Source organism: Colletotrichum abscissum, assembly GCF_030869225.1.
Source record: "Colletotrichum abscissum strain IMI 504890 chromosome Unknown Scaffold_10.1, whole genome shotgun sequence".
In the NCBI taxonomy this organism is placed as follows: domain Eukaryota; kingdom Fungi; phylum Ascomycota; class Sordariomycetes; order Glomerellales; family Glomerellaceae; genus Colletotrichum; species Colletotrichum abscissum.
In genome coordinates, this window is record NW_026849988.1 from 932,828 (window position 1) to 949,057 (window position 16,230).

Here is a 16,230-nt window from a genome sequence, read left to right on the forward strand (position 1 = left end):
ATACTTCTGGATTCACTAGCATGACTAAGTACCTGGTGTAAGCCATCGGCTGCGGTCATTAGATGAACCATTAGGCAGATAATTGCCATGGCTGGACAGGCAGCGATTAGGAACAGGCAAAGTGGTAGTTGGATTACAAAGCAAGTCGCGGCCTGATGGGACAGCTGCCTGTGTCGAATGTTTAAGGGGTTTTGTGAGATGTGTGGCGGAGGATGATGTTGGCACTACTTACTTTTGAGATAATGATTGCATGTTCTGGTGAGAAAGAAGAATGTCAATGGATGGCTAACAAAGGTGCCGTACCTAGGTACTATGTCTGGATTGACCGCCCACGCCTAAGGTAAGCAGTGACGGAAAAGCGGACCTCGAAAATTATTTTGGTAGTTTCCATGATACGAGCATGAGAGTTGTCGAGCGCGTCAAGTATGCATTCGCCGCCAAACTGTGTGAAATTTCTTACCTTGGGGTTCTTGATGAGAGCGATCTGCCGGCGAAGGTTTTTAATCTTCAAGTGCCCGAAGCAATGGAACCCAACTTGTTGCTGAAGGAGGCAAGGAAATATCCAGTCACCCAAATGGAAGCGGCCCGGAGGAAAGAACGAATGGAAAGAGACGTACTTGCCGTCGCCCATTGAAAGGGAACCCCACTATGACGAGACAGCGACGCACGTGACCCTTGCCTAGCCCAATCGTGCCTACCCGACTTCGTTGGCCTGCCTGACTGAATTTTTCGCTTAAGAAGTACGGCTTCCTTGCAAGCTCCCCCGCCATCCTCAAAAACATAACCCCCCCCTAAAGTCGATCAGTCGGTGACGATTTCCACTCGTCGAAAAGTTTACAGCCCACTACCCATCCCTCTCTCCGGTACGAATTCATCTACTCCGCGCCCTTGCCGACGCTGGTTTGCGCCTTCACGTCGACGAATCTCTCCATTTGTTTGCCTTCTTTCGCTTTGCGCCAGCTGCTAACCTCGCGATCAGCCCCGCTTGTTTACAATTAACTCGCACCGATCCGATTCCTTCACCGATAGCAAACATGGCCGAAACTCAGCAGACTCCTACCTTCAAGCTCGTTCTTGTCGGTGATGGCGGTACCGGAAAGGTGATTCTAATACTCCCTCGTCCCCCATGGCCCTTATCGAGGTTGCGCCCGACAGCATCGTTTGCCCTCTTCGCCAACATCGACCCCTCGACTTCAGCCGATAGCATTCCCTTCCACTTCCCCCCTCCATTTTATCGCGTTGCTAACAGTGTGTAACGTTGTAGACCACTTTCGTCAAGCGTCACTTGACTGGTGAGTTCGAGAAGAAGTACATGGCCACTCTTGGTGTCGAAGTCCACCCTCTGGGTTTCAGCACGGTAAGTACCTCCCATCGGCTTGGTTCCCCTATAGCATCGGTCGCCGGTCTCTAACTCAGCGCGCGCAGAACTTTGGTCAGATTCAGTTCGATGTTTGGGATACCGCCGGCCAGGAGAAGTTCGGTGGTCTCCGTGATGGTTACTACATCAACGGCCAGTGCGGTATCATCATGTTCGATGTCACTTCCCGTATCACATACAAGAACGTCCCCAACTGGCACCGTACGTGGCACCCATTGGATCGGCATGACTCGAGTCTATGTCTTTGACCCCAAACGACCAGCCCAACTAACAAGGATCATCTAGGCGATCTCGTTCGTGTTTGCGAGAACATCCCCATCGTTCTCTGCGGTAACAAGGTCGACGTGAAGGAGCGCAAGGTCAAGGCCAAGACCATTACCTTCCACCGCAAGAAGAACCTTCAGTACTACGATATCTCTGCCAAGTCCAACTACAACTTCGAGAAGCCTTTCCTCTGGCTTGCACGTAAGCTTGTCGGCAACCCCGCTTTGGTATGCTCCCGAACGATCTTCTGCACCGGTCTCTGCCTCCAAAATTTTCATGCTAATTGCTCCACAGGAATTCGTTGCTGCACCGGCTCTCGCCCCCCCCACCGCTCAGGTCGACGCCCAGCTCCTCGAGCAGTACCGCAAGGAGATGGACGAGGCCGCCAACATGCCTCTGCCCGGTGAGCTTTCGGACGAAGACTTGTAAAGATAGAGACGCGGCATGGACATGATCCCAACGCGGTGGAACGGTTGAAAGGACGTCGTGAACCGAAATTCTCTGGCGCAGACCGGCAATAGCTGGTCACGGTCATTATGGTAGAAGACGGCACGGCCGGTTCGTATGGTAGACTCGGAGCTGGATGGAGGGTTTTACACTTGCTGCGAGACGACCAGCATACTTTGATTAGTTTGACGCCTTACAAGATGAACACTGAGTCCTTACATTTCCACCAAGGTGTCTCGGGTTCGCTCGTCCTCTTCTCTACTATGCGTATCCGTACCTCGACAGACAGCGCAATGCACTTAATTAGATAGCAATTCAATGGTTAGCTAGGCATGATTGGGGAGACAGACAGACAGACAGACACGCAGACAGACAATGAGAGAGAAGAAGGACCGCAAAGGCAGGTAGAGAAACGGTCAACAACATAGTCTCGTCAGGACCACATCATGCAACTCAACCACGCTACGTCACATCATGTTCTGAGTGAGAGATAATAAGTGGGTTCCAGATATCTCGAAAGGTGCATAAGTAGCACAAAAGTAAGTAGTACCTTTGACGATAATGTGACGGACCCAGGTTGCGAGTGAGACCGAATGAAGTACCTAAATGGAAAGTCCAGGGCCCAGACCCCAGAATATTGCTTTGCCTTTCGATGAGTGTCGGTGAGAGGTGGGAACGGTTACTCATCCTGTGTAATATATTCCAAAGTTGGTATTCTTGAATGCAGTATAGAAACAATGAACTTCTATGGAAGCCCTTGTAGGTTGAGCTTTCGGCAAACACAATTCAGTTGTTGGAGACATAATCGCAAGGCAGGTAGCTGTACCGCATAACTTAGCAGCTGAAATTCGAATTGAGAGGAGCCTGAGCATTTGCACAAATGGGTCTGTATTGTGGCCGCAAGCACTATTTTTGTACCAGATTCCGGTATGTGTTTTCAAGGGTCCGGGGCCGTCTCTGATGGTCACCAACCACCTCTGGATGTACACGATACCGTGTACTCTGTCAAAGTCAGTGCATACCCACTGTTCGCTTCTTTGAACGCGATTTTGGTTGACCAGTAACAGAAGTGCTGGTGTGTTAAATACTCGGGATCCAGCGACGCGTCTGGTTGTCTGTGTGTCGGGGAGGTGGCTGGGTGTTAATCTATGATAGTACGGAACTTTGGTGTCTGACGGAAGAACCGAGAGTTGCTAGCGGGACTTAGGAGGACATGGATTCTAATGGAGATTCTTTTGCTGAGTGCGGCTTACGTGCCAACTGCCACGCGCGTCACTGGGTCTGCTGTATTTCGAGGTGGGAGGGCAAGGTGGGCGTTAATTGGTATATGACGGAGAACAAAGGTTTTCCGTACTCAATCAAGTGTGTACGTATATTGTTCCAGCCTTCATGCCTCAATTCGCATTCGCGCCAGGCTCCATGGTCCCCGAGCAGACTCGGTCAGATGCGGCAGGGTGGGTACACGGAGGAGGGATGGTCTGGGGTCAAATACCACGCACAAGCGACGACCAGTTGCCCTTCGCGTTCTACCGCTGACGGAAGCATAGTATCGAATTCAGGTCGAACCGGGGTGTTTTGCACGCGCGTGGTGGCATGTAAAAATGACGAAGAGTGGTATCTCAGAATGCAGCACATGACCAATCTCGACTTCGCTTTTTGGATACGATTCACACATTCGGCCTTATGGGCTTCTTATCCAGTATGTCACGAACAGCTTATACGGCGCGAGAGGCAGACTTGTATGCATACGCGCGTTGTTCATCAGGCGAGGCGCCAGACCAAAAGCACGCTAAGTCCAGAAAATGAGGAGGAGAGGTGTGGAGGTAAGATGAGAGAGCGAGTGGACTAAGGGATGTCCATCGGTCAGGTCGTCAACGGTAAGACTAGCAGAGTTCGATGCGTGCTTGTAATTTTCATGCGGACCGCAAATGATTAAGGTGTTAGGTATTTCTAGGGTCTGTCTTCAATCTTGTCGGTGTATGTAGCCCCTGGTGATGGAAAGTAGACTGTTTTTGTTTTATTTCCCAATTGAAAACAGACGCGCGACGTGACTGGTCCAAGCCTTTTATGCGTAGGCTAGGTATTCGTACCTTACCTTATGACACTAATTTGCAGAAGCTAGGTACCTACATTGAGCGCGTAGACTTGATTTTAAGTAAGCAAGGAACAACGGACCTTTGGGTCAGTGAACATGAAGCCATGTGCTGAAGTACGTGCATGTATTGGCTATGTCTTGCGAACGACATTGCTCAATTCAGATGAATGTGTACTTGGATTGGCTAACAGGCTGTCTGCGCCGCATTCGTCCGGCCATGGAATATGAGGCCTATAAAATGTAGATGGAAGTATGCCGCGCCTGATGCTCAAGCGCAAACATTGCTGCGAGGTATTCGTAAGGTGGTAAATCACACAAAAACAGACGTGGATGTGACTTGGTGGGTCTGCGGATCCGTGCCGCGATCGCGCTGTTGTGCGGTACCTGACCTGGTAGGCTTAGTGATACTGTACTTGGTAGATGATTATCACTTGCTACTCACTCAAATACTTCACATCACACTCACGACCAAATACGATGAGTATTACGCGTCAGTACGAGTTTTCTTGAATCTGCAGCGAAATCTCACCTCTTTTTTACAAATACTTGCTCAACATGAATTTCAGAAAGACTTTTATATCACTGCACTGAGCCGGTATTCTGACCAAGCTCAGTACCTACGGTACCCTGGCCGGGTATCTGCAACTCCACTATCCACGTCTCTAGCGTGTAAGTGCCTTTCCCTAGTTGGGGTTCTCAGACGCGCCGTGTTCAACACCAAAACCCAAGTGGAAGGCACCACAACTCACCTGGACCGTACCTGACCTTAATTGCGACGAATAACCGCGCCTCGTGTGTCTCGACACTCTCGCTTCCCCACCTCGTCCGTTCCTGGAAGCCTCTCTTCGTCATTCTTCCTCTTTACTTTACTCTCCTCCCAACTTTGTTTTGCCTGCAGTCCTACAATTATCTTCAATTCACTTTATTGTCACGCCTGTCCCGTGTCTCGTCCAATCTTCCTTGAGTGCACGCTCTCTATCATCGCCCCCGGCTCGCGACTCCTCGTTCAGTTGTACCGACCCCAGATCATGACTGTCGTTTACTACTCATAGCCTCGACCGCCGCCATGTCTGTCTCCGACATCTCCTCTCAAGCCTTGGTTGGAGCACCGCAGTCCTCTTCTTCCCCCTCTCCACGCGAATCCTCCTTCCGGACAGATCAACCCGCGCAGACTCCTACCAGACAGCCTCTTGCAACTGGGACAGAAACCCCCGACTTCGCGCCTTCTTCGTCTGTCAAGACCGAGGTGTCAAATCCCGACTCTGAGCGTCACCCAAAGGGAAAGAGGAAGAGAACTGCGTATGTCATTGTTCTTGGCCCCAATTGCTACGCGTTCTTGTGCTGCAGCCACTGACTCTTGTTTGATCACTGTAGTGCCAAAGACAAGTCGATACTTGAGGCTGCCTATGTTGCGAACCCGAAACCAGACAAGGCAGCACGCCTAGACATAGTGAAGCGCGTCTCTCTCAACGAAAAGGAGGTCCAGGTATTTGATAACATTGCCGGTACGACAACGGTCGCGCTTGGTGCTGATTGCGAGCGTGTAGATATGGTTCCAAAATCGTCGACAGAATGACAGGCGCAAGTCGCGGCCCCTCTCCGCTCAGGAGATCGCTGCCCTCCGGTACGGTGGTATGCAGATACTCTCTTCGGATCCAGTTGCCTACACCTCTTCCCTGCCGGAAGAACAAGCATCGCCAGTGGCAGAAACAGCTCCCATCAACGCTGTCGTGCCTGCGGAGACTCCGGTCAAGGCTATACAAGTGCGCGGAGACGAGGCGGATGAACAGCCTCAACACGCAACACCGTCCATTTTAAGTGGCGGTCCTGAGACGACGGTTTTGGAGACGCCATTATCCCAAGTCACGGCTTCCTCGTCTCAGCCTCACTCAACAGGGTCATCCTCTTTTTCAAACTCTGTTGGGTTCTTCACATCGTCTCATTGGAACGCAGCAAGTGCCTTTTCAACCCCTTCAACGCTCAACCGCAGCATTGACGAAACCCCCAAGTATGTCTCGTTCAGTTCATCGTGGACCGTCGTTTAGCTAATATATCATGCAGATCCGATCTATATACACCTGCGTCTTGCTCACCGCCTGCACATGGATCACAAACCCTGCCCTCTCCGCAATCGTCGCAACAGTCGCAGGTGCGATTGTCGCTTTCGCTCGAAGGCAAAGCTGAGCTTGTCTCTAATGAGAACTCACCCCCTCGCTTTCAGCCTACGAAGCTATTCTCGGATTTGGCAGCCTTGCCTCAGCCCAGAATAGCTCGACCACTCCAGCGCAGTCACAGTGCCCTCCCTAGCGTGACTCTACCACCCATAACAGCCCTCACTGACTCGCTGCCACCGGCACTGGGACGAGGCAGATCTCGTGACGCCCACGCTTGGGAGCTGTGCTGTGATGCTGATACTCGTGACGAGCTCACGACGCAAGCTGAAGATGAGTCCAATGGCTCTGCTGTCGCTGCCATCAGTCTTCTCCGCTCAACCAGCGGCGTTCTTCAGAACAACAGCTCCAAACGGAACTGTCCTGCAAGTAGGCCGGCTTCTCGACCTCAACAGGCTAAGAAGCCTAAGCTCTGTCGCACATCTTCCAGCATGGCTAGAATGCAAACATCATTCACTGATAGCGAGGAGTCCGTATCTCAACCAGGTGAAGAGAAAAGCCTGGGTGACAAGGTCAAGGTGGACATGCTGATATCTCCATCGGGTGATTCTGATAAGGAGAATTGGACACCTGAGAACCAAGGCAACATGCGTCGGTTGCCGCCAGTTAATGACCGAAGACCTTTGCCGGCTACCGTTGACAGCCAGAACAATGCGAGACGAACAGGTCGTACTTTACAGGACCATCCCGGGCCTGCTATATTCAGCAGCAGCCGGGCCAGAACGATGCCCGCTATGGGATGCCGAGGATCCGGAAAATATGTCACCATATTCGAGGATGAGCAGAGCTCAAGCTCGCCTACAACAAAGGGCGCAGACGAGGTGGAGAGTTTCATGCGCGGCGGCGATGTGAGCCCAAGCAAGAAGGGCGACATGGATTGCATCGCAGGTCTGTTATCTCTTAGCCAAGGTGCCTGGCGATAGAAACTTGGCGTGGAGGTTGGCGGCTTCACACTCTCGTCGGGAGTAATCTACACAAAAAGTGAGTGTCTATGTTGTGCCCCCTTGTGGACACTCAGTCGGCTCCGTGGTAGCAACGGACAGATGCAAGTCCAACAACATGGGCAGTGGCCCCATCGTCAAGCGAGTTGCGACACAGGAAGACACAGTAAGCATGGCTGGAAGCCCGGCAAATTCAGAGATGGATGTGCCGGTCATCCTATCTATCGCTTGCGAAGGTTCTATACTTCTGTCGTCTCTTGCAGGAGCCATGACCGACATGATGGAACCCAGCTCTCGCTCTCTAATGTCGCACTGCGTATCAGTTGAAGGAGTACCGTCTTTATCCTCATGTGTTGGTGTTGTGTTGGGGCTTGGAATTATAACAAGCAAATGGCGTCTTGGGATTTGGTTGTAGATGTGGCTCTGCAAAGTCGGTTATACATGTGCAATGTTTATGTTCTGGCCAAGCCTGTAGGGCGCCACGACGAAGCAAGTCATTAAAAGAGCAATGAAACACAAAAAAAAAAAAACTAACAACATAACTGATGTGTCTCTTTGGCTTCGGATCACCGAGTAGTGTTAATTGGTGTCTGTGTGACGCTGTGTGAACAAGGGTGTAAGCCAAGGTGCCATCTTATTGTTGTCTCCATAGATAGGTATGGATTCTCAATGCTCTAATACGATAACCCAGATGTTCATGCTCATCCAGAAACAGACCTCATGTTTACTGTTGCAGAATGTCAAGATTACATACGCTCTTTGTTTGGGAGGAATACATGAAAAGAGGTGACTTCGAGTCAGGCACAGGGCTGAAGGGATCTAGGTTCATATTCGTGGCAAAAGCTGTTTGGTACGTGACCACACCTGCGGGTCGGATCTACCACCAACCGCAGATGCTGGTGAGATTTTTATCTCACTCTCTTTGTTTCTATCTCTCTTTCTCTCTCTTGAGACTATGTATTCGCTGGTCGCAAGAGGATCGACATCCTCTTCCCCTCTCTTCCTTCAAGTTGAAAGGAGGGCGGGTGCGTTGGCCTGCGCACACAACAGCTATATATACCGTGCCAGTGCCAATACCGGTATTATCTCCCTCGTCTTCTGGTGACGTTGGACAACACTGCTCATTCGAGCATGTCAGGTCTCAGTCTTTCCATTCACGCACACACAGCAGTGTGCGTCCCATGCGTTCCTGTCTTTCTTATGCCTTGCGAAATCGCTCAAGTCTATGAAACAAACAAATAAAAGATGCCAAAGCATCTTAGTCTAGCCCACCCTCCTCGCTAGTGGGGAGAAATGCGAAGGTGTAGTGCAGAATAGTCGAACAGAACAGAGCGTGCTGCTTTGCGTAGCCGAGATGCCTGTTTTGTGGTTTTGAAGAAAGTTGGGAATCATGATGCTCTGTCTCTAACGAATAAACAAACGGCCGTTAATCACATGCCCAGCAGACTCATCTGCCTTCTCAAGGGACTCGCACTGATACTCCCGTCCTCACTAGCGTAGCAGGCCGAGTCAGTGTCGATGTCCCACTCCGGATCTTCATCCTTGCCGTCCTCAGATGGGCAGAGGCTGCCGCCAGCAGAGGGGTCGAAGCCCTTTTGCGTTGCGGCGCGCGTGTTCCAGCGAAGAGTGCGGGAAACGCTGTCGAACCACTCCGTCTGTGTTCGGACAACTGTAGGGAATGGGTATTGTGAGGCAGTGATGGTGACGTAGTCTCCTTGCTTCAACTCGACACGACCCTTGCCATCAAAGGCGCAGTACGCCGTTGCGCGCGAATTACGCGGCACCGACACGCGGAGGAGCATCGTGTCAGAGAGAACCATCGGGCGGAATGAGAGGGTATGCGGGCAGATGGGTGTCAGGAGAATAGCCGGGATGTCGGGGTGTACCAAGGAACCTCCGGCCGAAAGAGAATAAGCAGTTGATCCTGTCGGTGTGGAGAAAATGCAGCCGTCGGCCTGCACGACAGTGAGGAGCTCGTCATCGCCGTAGAGTTCCAAGTTCGAAACGTATGGGGATGGGCCGCGATCGATGACAAGTTCGTTGAGAACCTCGAATTGCTCTCCTTCCTCCGCCTCTTGGCCAAGAGTGCCGTCACGATAGACAGTGCAGGTGAAGCGCATACGCAAGTTGACACGCATGCCCTCGTCACCCATGATCCGGTCCAAGTGCTGCGTGTACTTTTCAAATTCGAAGCTCGTTAAGAAGCCGAGACTGCCCAGACTGAAGGACAAGACGGGGGGCACGATGCGCTGAAAAAGCCATGACGTGAAGAGAACGGTTCCATCACCGCCGAGGGTAAGGACTAGGTCGAACTTCTCAGGTTGGCTCCAGCATAAATCAGGCGTCCAGTACTTGAGCATGTCCTGGTACGCAGGATTCTCTGCAACAATGCCATTGGCATCGAAGCGTCGAGAGTTGCGCAGCTTGGCGTCCACATAGACGTTGACGCCAACGTCGGCACCGTACCTCGGCGTACGAAGCAACCAGGTAGCGAGCTCGCGGGTCAGGTAGACGAGCTGGTTATCGCGAGCTTTGGTGACAATCATGACATTGCGAACAGCGCGCTTGATGGGGCGACGTTGCAACTGCTTGGAGACCTCGCGGACGCCGGTGGCTGTCTGCACGAGCCTAGAGTGTGACATGCAGTCGTCATTCTTGATCTCCTCAAGAACCTTGTCGATGTTGACGGCATCATCGAATCGGTTGTGATAGAAGCAGGGGGACTGCAAGGAGGGTAAGGCGGTGGTGGGGGTCATGCTCCGGTTGGCCAGCTCATTCAAGGCGTCGGCCAGCTTCTGGGACGAAGAAGTGGCGGGGCGGTTGTCGCAACCGCCTTGCTGGGACAACATGCCGGTAAGTGAGAGGGCTTCGGGTTTATTTCTGCGAACAACCGAAGCCAAGGCTTTCATAATAGTCTGGCGGGGAACTTCGTGGGAAGGTGCGCGACGATGGCCCTTGAGAGGATGGGCGGCAGCGCTGGGGTTGGCGTTGGTGGACTTGGAAAGAGGAGGCGGGAGCAGTTCGGGATAGGCGGCGGTAGAGGTTATTGATAGGGAGCTTCTTCTTATCGAGGACGAGGGGTTTTGTGTTGCAGCAGCTGTAGCGGGAAATCCGGCTTGGGCGCCAGCGTAGGGTTCCTCCTCTGCTACCGGACCAGCAGCATTGCGATGCAGTGACAGAGAGTGCGAGTGTGTGTGCGAGTGTAAATGGGAGACGGAGTTGGAGGTGGAGGCGGAAGAAGAGAGAGGTCGGTCGTGGACGGTAGTGGTGCTGACACTGGCGCTGGAGCTTTTGGGGCGGTCGGAAAGCGAGGTTTTAACTCCATGGGGGTCGGAAGAGGGCGACGAGGACGGCAACGCGGACGGCTGGTGCTGTTGCAGTGACAATGGCGCTGGCGGCGGAAGCGGATTCGGATTACTGAGGGCGGGGTGCAGGGCGGTGGGCGAGGAGACGAAGCCCGACATGGTTAAGAATAGTGGCACTGCCGTATCTCCGCCGACGGGGCGTGGAAGGTGAGAGAGAGGTGGATGGAGATCGGGGTATGGGTGTGATGGATGGAGGAGCGAAGTACTCTGTACCGCGTGAACCGATCCAAGGTGCAAGGTGAGTTGAGGTGGGTGAATGGCCGGAAAGTGAGCGATGGACGGCTAGGTGGTAATTAATTGTCGCAAAAAATAATGCAGCGGCAGTGACGAAAGAGTAATAATAGCACCTTCCGGGGGCCTGGGCTGCACGGCAGAAAACCTAAGTACCTTTCTCCGTAAGGTATGTGGTGGAAGGCACGAGTACCTCAAGGTGGGTACTTCTGACTTGGTAGGCGAACCGTGGAAGTGGGCAGGGGGTCGGGTGGTGGCAGGGACCTGTTCTCCGCTAAGGCCGAGCGAAGTTCGAACACCAAGCGGTAATAGCAGACACAACTGACTGCTGGCGAACCGAGAAGTAGCAAGTACCAGAGAACTGTTCCTACAACGTGGAGACCACACACAAAAGAAGGTCGACCAAGCAACTTTCTAGACTCCAGAGTCCAAGGAAATGGAAACTGGGAGCAACCGGACCTTACGGACCACCGACGCCGATGGGATCGGTCAAGTACTGATGGGCGTTATTGCCGTGTAGATCCTTGTGTTAGGCCGCGATTGAACGACTGTTGCTTGCGTGATGGAACGGGTATCCGTACTGGGCGGATTTACCACAAACTCGTACAAGTGTGTTCAGAACGTCTCTGATGTCGGGTAGAACACAGGTTCAGAACAGTGTCCAAACGGAAATAGTCGGTGCTTTCGCAAGCTTGGCAACCTCGCAATCTTACTGAGATGGACACCGTAACTCTAGGCTCTACGCTCGGAGAGACTGTCTGTCTTCCTGTTTTTGCTCTCTCACGCACCCTCTAAAGATGCAGGTCGATGTGCAGGTAAGCTGGGCAATTCCTGCAGAGTTGTGACTCGGGTGTGACGGAGTCTCGGATGGAACGAATGACGCTAAATTGAGTCGAATTGCCGCCTCGGAGCGGGTGACTAAACCAGGCTGATGACTGCTGATTTGTCTGACAATGTTGCAGTCGGGTGTGACGACTAACCAGAATCTGAGTGATGAACTACTCGTCTGGCAGGTCGGTTCTTGGTAGTCCGGATGGGGCGTCTTGAGGTTGAGGATGACGAGAACTGAGCCGAGTCGACAGTGTGAAACCGAAGGCGATCAAATAAAAAGCGATGAAAAGCCAGCAGCCGCAACGAAGTAATTAAGTGAAAAGGGGTATGATAGCAATGCAGTGCACAAGCAAGGTATCTGATGCAAAGACAAGGCAAAGCGAGGTAGTCAAGCAAAGAATTATGAATAATGCCCCAGAAGACGTAGCGGCCGAGGTAATTGCTAGAACTACCGGAGCTCTGCTTCGAAAGGAACGGGGTGAATGGGGGGAGGGGGGGGGGGGGGGGAAAAGAAGGGGAGTTTGGGGTGGTAGAGAGAAGGAGGAGGGGGAAGAGGAAGAAGAGCGAAAAACCAAACGAAGACGAAAAAAGAGAGTGACCAGACTGACTGACAAAAGAAAAGAGGGGGGGCCAGTTCAAGATTCGTCCCAGCAGTGCAGGAGCTTTAATATAGTCACAAATAAACATTTCCCCCCCCCCCCCCCCTTACCCCCCCCCCCCCCCTTCTCCCCTCTCCATTTTCATTGTTTTCAGTCTGATGTCGATCGAATCGAGCAGCAGGATGGATGTGATGCGACAAAGGGCGCTCCCGCCACAACGCCCAAGCTCAGGCACCCTGTTCTGCTACTTTACTACGGGCTGAGAATAATCCACTTGACTTTTCTTCAAGAGGTATCCCTACTCCGTCTTCAGGTGGTGTAAGGTACGGACATCAAGAAGCCAATCTTCTATTCCCTCTCGGTACCCGTGCCTGCCCCCCAGTCCTGATCCATAACCTATTACCTTTTTCTTCTATCCGCCCTGGCCATGTTGTTGGAAGTCACGAAGGACGAAGTTACGAACTACGAATACCCTACTACTCCTTAGCCACATCCATGACCCATATGCTTAACCGTGTTACTATCATCTTTGGCAGCCTCCAAACTTCCAAGGTTCAGCACCCGCAGTACGCGCCTTACCATGTTGCATGCAACATCCTGCTGCCAGGAGGCCAGGCAATCGGTGGCCTGGAGCACAGATACGTATCTACGGACTCTATCCGATAATGGCTTGGTGTACCCGTAGTCGTCACTCAGGTAGGCATGTTACGATGCATCCATATGCTACGGATACACGTGTAGACCCAGAGATAGGACTGGTTCCTCGACAAGATCGGGCTTATGATGAAGTATACGGGTGTGAGAGCCAGCCAGCGAGAGGATGCGAAGCAAGCAAGGTGCGGCGAGTGGTAAAACGTCGATACGTACTCCCCGTCCACATCCCTGGCGATCCCCAGTCAAACGTCTCTTCCTCTAACCTCTTCTGCAAAGCCAGGTTCTCTAGAGGGCAAGGGAGACGAACAAGGGGCGGCATGACATTGGCAGGCCCCCGTGGTGGGCCGGGAACGTCTTCTGGTCCCCAGTCCCTAGCCAAGGCAGGCCGTTGGATCGTGGTGAGCCAATACTGAGAGGGCTACCTGCTGTGCGGAGACCGATGTAGCCCGTGAGTATTGCGTATATACGTCCTTACCTTACATTACCACTGTCTACATACCTTACCGGCGCCTTGGAGCCAGATGCTGCCGTGTCTTGACAGGCACGCGGCACGCTGCAGGCCCGCCGCACCTCACGCACAGCAACCCCTTTTGCAGCTGCGGCCAGCGTCCAGGAGAGGTAACAAGAGACGGGACACCAAGTGTATCGTGTACCCGCTCGGGTCGCCACAAATGTCGCACTTGTGACGGTACCGAATACTCTGCAACTCGAGCCTATGTTCCTTTATGCCAACAGACGAGACGAGGGAGGCCCCTCTTTCTTTACTGCTTGTTGCTGTTATTGTTGTTGCCCTTGGTCTGCCATGATCAGCTCTTGTCTGGACTTTTTGGTCCTGTCTTTAGTACACATGTAGTAGCATCGATGATCACCCACAAAGTGTAAGAAAGACCGGGCAGTCCGACATCCAGCCATCGAGTCGCCTCAGATCTGTGCACGACTGTATTTGTCGGAGGCCCTTGACTGGAACTTTCTACTTTCTGTTGAAATATTGAGAAGAATTAACACCATAGGCCAGACTGCGTTCAACGTGGAACTATCTCCAACAAGCGGTAATAATAGTTAGCGCTCGCTGGATCCAATGACAAGAGCAATTCATGCGATCACGATACTGAGGCAGCATGGGAAGCATGCCCGTACGGTAGTGCGACAGCCACAATAGATGGTCCGGTGGCTATTGCGATAACACCAAAACCGTGGCTATCGACTGGACAGAGGTTAGGTATCCGCACAACGCGTAGAAACCAAAGAGCCATGCGGCTTCAATCTGGGCTCTGCTTTGCCCTGATCGACCAGTGCTTGCGCAGTCTCACTCTCATGTTTGGGACGCCGCTAGGCCAGGATTGTCGGAGGCGAAACAACCAATCTGTCCGGTTTCCCGTCGTCTCAAATGACAAGTCTTTCCCCATATCCCATACTACCTTATACAAATCCTGGCGGCAACATCTCTTCTGACTCTCTCCTGAATCACTCGTTTGTAGTCGAGTAAGGTACGGCATGCGAGTTTTCTTTCATGTGCGTGTGCATATGTGTGTGTGTGTGTGCGCGCGTGTGTGTATTCGCCGCCGGGTCTGGCCTCAACTTTCCGCTGGAAGACGCAGGCCGCAACTTGGCCTGTGTCCTGTTCCTGAGCGAGGGGCAATATCTAGGTAGATCCTCTTCCAGTGATGGACTGCATTATGCCAGTGTGTTTCGAGGACGTGAGCCTTGACTCTCTGCTGCTGCTCGGCTTGGGCGGTCCTAGGCTTCCCGAGACGGCAACAATGATCCACCGATGACAGCAAGATAGAGGAAGAGAGGAAGCAAGGGTCAGTGGTAGATAGGTGTGTGTGATATCTGCAGATCGAGGCTGTCGTCTGAGGTAGCCCGATTGCTGCTGGACGGCTCGGTTACCTTTGGGGAGCGCCGAGACATCCAATAGCTGAACGGACGGCTTGCTAGGAGAGGAGATCATGGCTTGTCGAACTCCAGGGAGAAAACCTCTTTGCAGATCTGGAGCATCCCACCCGGTAGAACGTCGACCGCCGGCGAGGTGAGTGAGTGAAGTGGGGGATGCGACGACAAGAATCGGCCAGATGTAAGAAGAGCCGAAAGCCAAGACTTTCCTCGGAACGAACCTGACCTTGAGATGCCTTAGCCAAGATGATATTGGACCAGCACTGATGTGTTCAACAAATAGTAGAGGTCCTTGGTGATATCAGATAATCAGAGACATGGCAGATGAAGTTTCCCGTCCGTTGTCTGTGGGAACCTGCAGAGCGTACGAATGAGGGCTGTGCTGCTTTCGACAACAATCCACCTCCCGTACTGTTGTTGTTGCACAATCCCATGTCCCTAGGTTGTCGCCGTTGTTCTCGTTGTTGTTGTTGTTGTTATCATCAGCGTTGCATGGAGAAGGAAGGAGGAGTCGAGCTGGTTTGGACTTAATGCGGATCAAACACCGCCTGCTTTTTGGCCCGCCATGGACAGAGCTACCTTACCTAATACCTAAGCACCTAGGTTACTTCACCTCATCACGCTTCCCACCTTACCTTATTATTATTTTTTGTATGTACATGGACCTCCTTGGCAGGCGGTTACCCGGCCCATGTTACTGGATAACACATGCGTTTGGTACACCCCAAAAATCTGTTATCACACTGTATAGGGAAACTTCCTCGCTGATAAGTCAAGGTACCTCTGCCTCTGCCTTCCTGGCACGACGTTCTAGAAGCTCTGCGGCACTGCCTTCGCCCAAACTGCTAAGCGGAACAGCGGTCACAGGCCTGGGTCCACCGAGCTGGAACACATGCATACGTAACGATAAAAGTCACTCCTTTTGCTTACTGAAGGTCAATGAAGATGAAAGACAAGAGTCCAAGATCATGGCTTTGAGCTTCTGCAATTAAGGCAAGGAGACGATAGGAAAGCTGCTCCGGAAGATGAGACGCGAATACCATACTACCGCATTCCGACCCTACTTGCATGCCAACATCAGTTATGCTTAAACTGGCCCGAAGCCACCCCGAGCAGAGTCAATATAATACCATGCCGCTTCGTATGGTGTATTCAACCGTGGCTCTTGGCGGCTACTACTCATTGGTCACCTTATTTCATAGGTACCCAGACTATTGCGTGGATGGTTTTTTGGCATCGCCATCTCAGGCACGGAGTGACTTGATAACCTGGGAGATCTTCTCGGGGTAATAGAATTTCTACCAACGGTACCCGAAGGCCTGGGCATTTAAGGTACGCCAGGTAAAACAGGAGATACTCCA

At 52.3% G+C, this 16,230-nt stretch overlaps 5 protein-coding genes across 5 annotated transcripts; 3 read left to right on the forward strand and 2 right to left on the reverse strand.

Moving 5' to 3' along the window:
• Positions 1-842: 842 nt before the first annotated feature.
• CABS01_05236 (GTP-binding nuclear protein GSP1/Ran) lies at positions 843-2,071 on the forward strand (the record flags this gene model as incomplete). The annotated part of the gene is made up of 5 exons (XM_060538606.1): positions 843-1,100; positions 1,265-1,357; positions 1,426-1,579; positions 1,664-1,869; positions 1,937-2,071. Coding segments are annotated over 5 exons (846 nt in total), but the record flags the coding sequence as incomplete, so codon positions are not given.
• Positions 2,072-5,250: 3,179 nt separating this feature from the next.
• On the forward strand, positions 5,251-7,278 carry CABS01_05237 (homeobox domain-containing protein; the record flags this gene model as incomplete). The annotated part of the gene is made up of 4 exons (XM_060538607.1): positions 5,251-5,483; positions 5,559-5,670; positions 5,732-6,192; positions 6,246-7,278. The coding sequence occupies 4 exons, from the start codon at positions 5,251-5,253 to the stop codon at positions 7,276-7,278; spliced, it is 1,839 nt and encodes a 612-aa protein (XP_060405779.1).
• Positions 7,279-7,344: 66 nt separating this feature from the next.
• On the reverse strand, positions 7,345-7,575 carry CABS01_05238 (uncharacterized protein; the record flags this gene model as incomplete). The annotated part of the gene is made up of 1 exon (XM_060538608.1): positions 7,345-7,575. One exon carries the CDS (start codon positions 7,573-7,575, stop codon positions 7,345-7,347), a length of 231 nt encoding a protein of 76 aa, XP_060405780.1.
• Positions 7,576-8,726: 1,151 nt separating this feature from the next.
• Positions 8,727-10,760, reverse strand: CABS01_05239 (ATP-NAD kinase; the record flags this gene model as incomplete). Its single annotated transcript, XM_060538609.1, has 1 exon — positions 8,727-10,760. The coding sequence occupies one exon, from the start codon at positions 10,758-10,760 to the stop codon at positions 8,727-8,729; it is 2,034 nt and encodes a 677-aa protein (XP_060405781.1).
• Positions 10,761-12,909: 2,149 nt separating this feature from the next.
• On the forward strand, positions 12,910-13,389 carry CABS01_05240 (uncharacterized protein; the record flags this gene model as incomplete). The annotated part of the gene is made up of 2 exons (XM_060538610.1): positions 12,910-13,018; positions 13,064-13,389. The coding sequence occupies 2 exons, from the start codon at positions 12,910-12,912 to the stop codon at positions 13,387-13,389; spliced, it is 435 nt and encodes a 144-aa protein (XP_060405782.1).
• Between the last annotated feature and the right edge of the window lie 2,841 nt (positions 13,390-16,230).